The sequence below is a fragment of the Marmota marmota genome, unplaced genomic scaffold (assembly GCF_001458135.2).
Source record: "Marmota marmota marmota unplaced genomic scaffold, marMar, whole genome shotgun sequence".
Lineage (NCBI taxonomy): Eukaryota > Metazoa > Chordata > Mammalia > Rodentia > Sciuridae > Marmota > Marmota marmota.
In genome coordinates this window covers 31,007,716-31,015,568 of record NW_025999932.1, presented here as the reverse complement: position 1 = coordinate 31,015,568, position 7,853 = coordinate 31,007,716, and the positions used below count along the sequence as shown (strand labels likewise).

At 36.4% G+C, this 7,853-nt stretch overlaps 1 protein-coding gene across 2 annotated transcripts in view; it reads left to right on the top strand.

The window, feature by feature from the left end:
* The window catches only part of Ccdc169 (coiled-coil domain containing 169), a 49,978-nt gene continuing 42,125 nt past the window's right edge, over positions 1 to 7,853 (top strand). For both annotated transcript variants that reach the window (XM_048800842.1, XM_048800841.1), the window contains exons 1-2: positions 1 to 370; positions 2,254 to 2,333. In XM_048800842.1, the coding sequence (XP_048656799.1) occupies positions 288 to 370; positions 2,254 to 2,333 (163 nt within the window). In that variant the 5' untranslated portion in view covers positions 1 to 287. The remainder of the gene's footprint in view (positions 371 to 2,253; positions 2,334 to 7,853) is intronic.

The window sequence follows — 7,853 nt, the reverse complement described above, 5'->3', positions numbered from 1 at the left end:
CCTCAGTCTAGCCACGGGGCTGCTCCCAACAGGACCCAACTTGCAAAACCCGCTTCCCTCAATTCCCGCCCCCGTCGGCGCCCCACTGGGAGGGCGATGCGGGCGACGCCCTATGACGTCACGCGTGACGCGGCGCAGTGGGCGGAAGAGGGTGACTGTGAGGCGTTTCGCCATGGCGACCGTTCCTGGAGACGCTTTTTCTTTCCCCGCTTGGGGATGCCCCTTCCAGGTCTTATACTCTAAGCAGTGCCAAGTCGAAGGGCGCGGGAGCTCTCCGACCTCTCGCTATGGGGGAGGGAAGAGGCGAAAACTTCGACGGTGTGAGCACCGACCGCCTTAAACTGGAGTTGCTGGAAGAAATCTACCAGAAGTGAGTCGGCGGCGCGCGGCCTCCCGCGCCCATGAGGGGCAGGTGCGCGACCCCGGGCCTCCCGGGGCGACCCTCGGGTCAGTTGGCGCTCCGCCTCAGACAGAAGCCGTCAGGATTAAGAGAGGGCACGTCAGGCGACTTCCCCTAACAGTGTTCTGTGCTAGAGGTTGATTTGCCTTCTTGATTAGTTATGCCTGTCAGTATGCAGGTTGTATTTTCTTTATGGTTGAAACTAAGTGGCCCCGCGCGGTGGCGCATACCAGCAATTATAAAGTCTGGGGAGGCCGAGGCAGGAGGATCGCAAGTTCAAAGCTAACCTCAGCAATTTAGGAGGCCCTAAACAATTTAGTGAGACCCTGTCTCAAAAAAAAAAAAATGCACCCCTGGGTTCAATCCCTGGTATATATAAATAAATAAATAAAGCAAGAACAACAAAACCAAAAAACACCACCACCAACACCTCCCCCCAAGTGTATTTGGTATATATGTATATATGTTGTAATTTTAAAATAGGTCTTTGGTTTTTATGTTCTACTGAATTCGGGTTTTTCAGTTTAAAATCCCAAGGAATTTATTTAGTATTTCATCCTTTAGAAGAACTTAGAAATGGTAACTTTTTGTAAAAATCGGGCCTTCTTCCTATGCTTTCTTTTTCTCTTTCTTTGTGCAATGCTGAGGATTGAACTCAGGACCTTACCAATGGTAGGCAAAGGCACTATTGAAAGCATGTTCATCTCCAGTTTCTCAGATGCTTTTTCATTTCTTGTAACAAAGGCATAGACAGGTTTATTTAGGAAGATAGATAACACATTCAAGGGAGAATGTGTGCTGTCTCCAGAGTAAGCAGCCTCTCCTATGCTTTTTAGAATAATATTAATATTTCTTGTTAAAACTGAATATGCTATTTTTTAAAAGATAATCTTATCACACCCACAGGCCCCATGAGAATTGACTTTTCTGTGGGTCCCATAGCATCCTGTGCTTTCCTCTATTATAACTCCAGTCACACTACTAATTAATTTATTACTTATTTTTAAAATCTTGAACCAAATGATAAACATTCTGAGGATCAGGTTCTGCCTTCTCTGAGGCAGTAAAGGTTCAGAACAAGTATTTAGAGGAATTCTGCATAAATTTAAATCTCGGCTCTTATTACTCAATAACTATAGGACCTTATTTAAGTTAACTAACTTGCTTAAGCCTCAGCTTTCTCTTAAGAGTGTTATATAAATAGTTACACTTCCTATTGTTGTTGCCAGGATGGAATGAAATGTGTAAAATGTTTAGCACTGGCTAGTGCATTCCAGGTAAGCATTCAAGTGGAATTTAGCTGCTGCTGTTGATATTGTTCTGTCCACTTGCTCATTGTACTGTCTTTAACAAAATGCCTTAAATACAAAAGGCATTCAGAAATATTTACAAATGCTTTTTTAAAGAAAGTGTGTGTGTGTGTGTGTGTGTGTGTGTGTACATGTGTGTGTGTTTTATTAGTGTTTCTTTTTTTCAGGTTGACACTTGTTGCCTACTGCCCTTGTTAGCTATTCCTGTCTGTAATAATTTGCAGCTCTTATTTTACGTGTTCTGAGAAACTCAGTAATCAATCTCTTTGGGATCATATTTAAGGGTAATTGGCTTCCAGTGATTACCTGGGAGCTTTGAGCCTTAGTGCATATTTAATCTTTTCTGGACCTTATTAATCAGAAGCTTGTATTTGTCTGATTCTTGATACTCAACCATGTCTTCAATAAATAATGTTTAATAATATTCAATAAATAAATGATATTTCATAAGAAATTATTCCTAAAGTAATGGGGGTTACATGTATTAGTTTTCCCATGTTATTTTTAATTGAATCATAATTAACAAAATATTTTTAATAACAGGGATGTAGTGCAACTCTCAGTGTTTGAATTAAGACACAAGATAGCAGAAATGGAAGCCAAACCCAATACTGACAATGAAGGTATATACGTAAATATTTATATATATATATATCTTGTATAATTATTGTTCATTTTACCAAGATACCTATGGTACATTAAATTACATATATTGAATAATATAGTACCAAGTTTTTAGTATTACTCTCTGGTGGCATTAATAATAATTTATGACAAAAGCTTTAAAACTGATACTTCAGAATGTCAAACCATTACTATATAATTATTCAAAAATGTTATTTCACAAAACTTTTCTTATATGACATCAATATACTGTTTCCTTTGTAAATAACAAAATATAAATATTCTGTTCAATTTATGTCACACCCTTCATATATTAACTACTGAATTTTCAGTTTAACTGTAAAATCCTTATCTAGGATTTATCTGTTTGTGTTGGAAGAATTTTTGTGTGTAGGGGTGTGTGTGTGTGTGTGTGTGTGTGTGTGTATTATATATGTACACATACCCACATACACATATCCTTAAAATTTATAATGTATGCCAGACATTTATTAATTCCACAAATAGTAATTGAGATTCACATATCAACACTTTGGAAGACCTTTATTTTCCCTATTTTAAAGAGGTGCAATGACTATTGGGGAGAAAGTGACAAACTAAAATATGATTATGAGACGTGATATATGTTCTGCAAATAGAGAAACGGGATCTTAGAGAAAGAATCTAGCACAATTTTAGTGAAGGTATAAAGACAGCCTTTACAGAGGAAGCAGTGCTTAAACTAAACAAAGTAAGGAGTTTATTAGAATTATGGGGGTGTGCTTTGGTTCTTAAATTCATTTGTACTTCTTTCTTATACTAAGAAGCCATGAACAAAAAAAGATTAGTAGCCAATTGAGAAATAAAATGCTGCTTTCTATGAGAATCCAATACTCTGTTAAAGCTTGCTTGGAGAATACTACACCAAGGCTAAAGTAGCATTATATATCTATCTGTACTTTAGTTATAACTAGCTCTGTGGGGGCAGACTTTGAGTTCACCTACCAAGTAGTTGTATTGGCAAGGGTAATACACTCACCTACCCAGTTAGAGAAAAAACAGAAGACATGCTCATACATATAGTATGGAGTCCAGTACCTATGCCCAATAGTAATATATTGCTCACTAGTCATAATATAAACTGTTCTTATGGAGAAGAAGTAGGATATGGCCGAAAAGAGTAGGAAAGCTTTTGCCTCAGTAGTCTAAACTGAAGTCTTAAATGAATAGCAAAAACACTTGTCCCTTAATCAAGGCCAGGAACTCTGTCAGGTGAGGTGATCCTTTTTTTGTTTGTTTGTTTCAATGAGAATAGCTGGTATTTGTGTAGTGCTTTAAATGAATTTTCAACTACCCTTTTAAAAAGTATTATTACCCCATTTTATAGATGAGAAAACTGAGATCCTAAATGACTTTCTGAAAAATACAGAGGTAATGAGTGATATTTCTGAAATTTTCAATCCAGGCATGCTGGTGTCAAATTCCACTTAGCCTCCACTTCTTTCTACCTCTTAAGCTTAAATTTGCACCTTGATTTTTTAATTTTTAAAATTTTTCATCTAGAGAATTGAGCCTTGGTTTACAACTAGGAATAGAAATAGGCCAGGTTTGCCTAGTACATCCATGCTTGTCTAATTTTTTTTTTAACTCATTCCAATCAGAAGTTTTGCCTGCTCAACTGTGTAACTATTCTTGTCCAGGTCCCCAATGATTTCTAGTTTGCTTACTCCCACTTCAGCTGAGTCATCTTATGTGATCTCATTAGCTGATCTCAACTTGTCCTTGAAGCCCTTTGTTCACTTGGCCTCTGGGACACCATACTCTCTTGGTTGTCCTACTTATTAGTCACTTGTCATTTCTTCATTTCTAAAAACTCAGGAATGCCTCAGGGCTCAGTCTGCGTCTTCTGACATTTCTTCAATATATGCTTAGGCAATTTCTGGTCTTCTAGGGTTAAATACCATCATATACTGACAACACACATCCATATCTCCACTTTGGACCTCAAGTCTGATTTCTAACCCCAAGTACCTTTGGCCATTTCATAATATATTAAAAGAGCAAACATTTTTTAATACTTAGTAAATGCTAAATTTTTTTGTAAAACTCAATTTGTCTTTCATATTTCAAAACAAAGAAAAGAATACTTTTTTCTGGTATAATACTTAATGATGAAAAATTAGAGGGATTTCCATTCCTTGGGGTGGGAGGAAGATGCCTATTGCCATCATTCAAATGTATTAGTGATTTCAAAGTTCTAGTCAAACAATAAAATGTGAAAAAGAAATGAATGATAGCTATTAGGAAGAGATAGACTTTTATGATTTCCATTTTCATAATTTAATATCCAGAATTTTCCAGAGGATCAACTAAAAACTAGTATAATAGTAAATATTTAGAAAATGATTAGATAAAGCCTGATGCAGTGGCATGTGCCAGTAATTCCAGTGGCTTGAGAGGCTGAGGAAGGAAGATCACAGAGTTCAAAGTCATTCTCAGCAACTTAGTGAGGCACTTAGCAACTCGGTGAGAACCCTGACTAAATAAAATATAAAAAAGGGCTGGGGATGTGGCCCCTGGGTTTAATCTCTTATACACCCCCCAAAATTGTTGGATATAATAATAGAATAAATGTTTATTTTAAAAAAATAAACAAGTTTCAGCAATAACAAGCTAAAAATATAGTGTTGAAATGACCTCAATCACAATTTCTACATAGTCCACAAAATATCTGATCATTTCTTTGGCAAGAATTATGCAGAACCTGTATGAAGAGACAACAAAAGACTATGACTATAGAGGAATAATTGTTAAATCAGAATTCTCACCTTATTCTACCCAAGAGATTTCATACCAAACAGAAACCATAAGGGAAAAAAGAAATTGAAAAAGTTTTCCCCTTAGCCCATGCCTTGTTGAAATTCTAAGCTTTGTTAGTGGGAGACACAAAAAACAGCAAAAAAGGTGGACTGGGGATGCTGCTCAGTGGTGAGCATATGCCTAGCAAGTGTGAGGCCTTGGGTTTGATCCCCAGCACTGCAAAAATAAGAAACAAGAAGTCTTTGTGAACCTTGTTTTAGTTAATGAGCTCAATTTATTTTTCATTAGACATATAAGATTTCTATTGGAAAGAAAACTAAATTAATAAAAATGTACCACCCATTTATGTGCTCATACCCTGAGCATCTCAGAATCTCTAGTGGAGTGGAGAAAATGCTAGGAGTTAGCCTGTAAAAAGAATATTGACTTTAGAATCAGGTGGCCCCTGGCTTTAATATTACAGCTGTGGGACTTAAATGTATAACTTTGAATAAATTACTTAAAACCCTCTTTGTCTCAATTTCCTCACATGTAATTGGTGAAAAATATACATAACTTGTAGGGTTGTTTGAGGACTAATATATTGAGTTTATCCTCTTCATTATTTTTAAAAAAATATTTTTTAGTTATAACCTTTATTTACTTACCATTATTTGGTGCTGAGGATCGAACCCACTGCCTCACATGGGCTAGGCAAGTGCTCCACCGCTGAACTACAATCTCAGCCCCTTCATTATTATTATGTTAAAAAGGAGGGAAATTTTTTCCTCTATGGGAGGACTAAATATTATAAATGTGTTCATTCTCACCAAATTAACTTACTGGTATCATGTATATCTTATTAAAATACCTAGGTTCCCCTCGCCCCCCCGCAACTTGAAAAATTTAACTCTAAAACTAACTGGATGAATAAATAGGCAGAAATAACTGTGGAAAGAGATACTTAGAAAATAAATTCATTAACACTTAAAATGAATCAACAGAACAGTAAAATTAGTCTTTTCAGATTCTCATAGACCAAAAATGGGTAGGTTAAACCACAGACATTTATTTTCTGACACTTCTTGCGGCTGGAAGTCAACTCAAGATATTGGTGGGGTTGGTTCCCTTCAAGCACTCTCTCCTTGGCTGGTAGATGACCACCTGCTCTGTATGTGTTCACACATAGTCTTTCCTTTGTGTCTGTAACCTAATCTCCTTTTATAAAAACATCTGTTGTATTGAATTAGGGCTCATGTATGACCTCATTTTGCCTTAATTGCCTCTTATAAAATCTTGTTTCTAAATACAGTCACTTTCTGAGGTACTTGGGTTTATGACTTCAATATGTGAATTTGGTGTGCAGGTGATGGAGCAGGGTATGTTGGATGTGAAAGAGTGGTTAGAACACAATCCATCCTGTAACAGGAAAAGAGTCTAGTTTATTAAAACCATAATGCAATACCATAAAATTTAGGACCAGGTTATTGTTAATTTTGAAAATTGAATTTTTCGAATTAGTCTTTTAGTTACTTTAAAAAAAAGTACAAAACCATTTTCATTTATGACTTGGGGAAATAGATTATTACAAACAAAGTCTGTGCAATACTCTGAAATCAGACCCCAAATAATCAATGCATTATTCTTTTCAGGCTCTATAACAAAATACCTTAAGTGGCTTAAATGATAGAAATTAATTTTCTCATAGTTCTTGTGGCTGGGAATTAGTAGATCAAGGTGCTGGCCAGTTCAGTTGATGGTGAGAACTCCTTTCTGATTTGGAGACACCTATCTTCTTACTTTGTACTCACATGGCAGAATCAAACAGAGTCAGTTAGCGCTCTGCTTTCTCATCTAATAACACTAATCTTACAGAATTAGAGCCTCAGTGTTGTGACCTCATTTAAGCTTTATCACCTCCTTACAGACTCTCTCTCCAAATACATGCAGTCAAATTGGAGGACAGAGCTTTAATATATGAATTTTGGGGGCAGGCACATAAATACTTAGTCCATAACAATCCTTTAGCATCACTTTCTAAGTACTATTTTCTCTCTCCCTACCATCAAAAAGAAACAAAATAAAAATGTCAGACTGCCTGCTGCATTTGGGAAAGGGCTTCTGGGTAGAAAACTGGAGCCAAGGGCCTATTACCAATCATGTTTTATTGGAATTTAAGGAAGCTAAATGAAAAGTGATGAATTATTCAATAAACTCTGTTTGAAAAATTGGTGTAATATTGAGAAAGAAATGCTCATTTAGATCCTCATTCTATATACTTAATGCTAAAAACTTCCAAATGGATTATAAAGTTATTTTTTTTATTTTGGTAATTTTTATTTATTTTTTTAAAATTTTTTTATTATTAGTTGTTCAAAACATTACAAAGCTCTTGACATATCATATTTCATACATTTGATTCAAGCGGATTATGAACTCCCATTTTTACCCCATATACATATTGCAGATTCACATCGGTTACACATCCACTTTTTTACATACTGCCATACTAGTGTATGTTGTATTCTGCTGCCTTTCCTATCCTCTACTATCCCTCCTCCCCTCCCCTCCCCTCCTCTCCCCTCCCCTCCTCCTCCTCCTCCTCCTCCGCTTCTTCTTCTTCTTCTTCTTGTTTTTATGACCTTCTTTGACCTTGTATCCAGAATCGAATCCCTTTTTGTTATCTTCTACAAGATGTGAGTCAGAACTCATGCCCACGATGCCATTTTTAAAAATTCCTC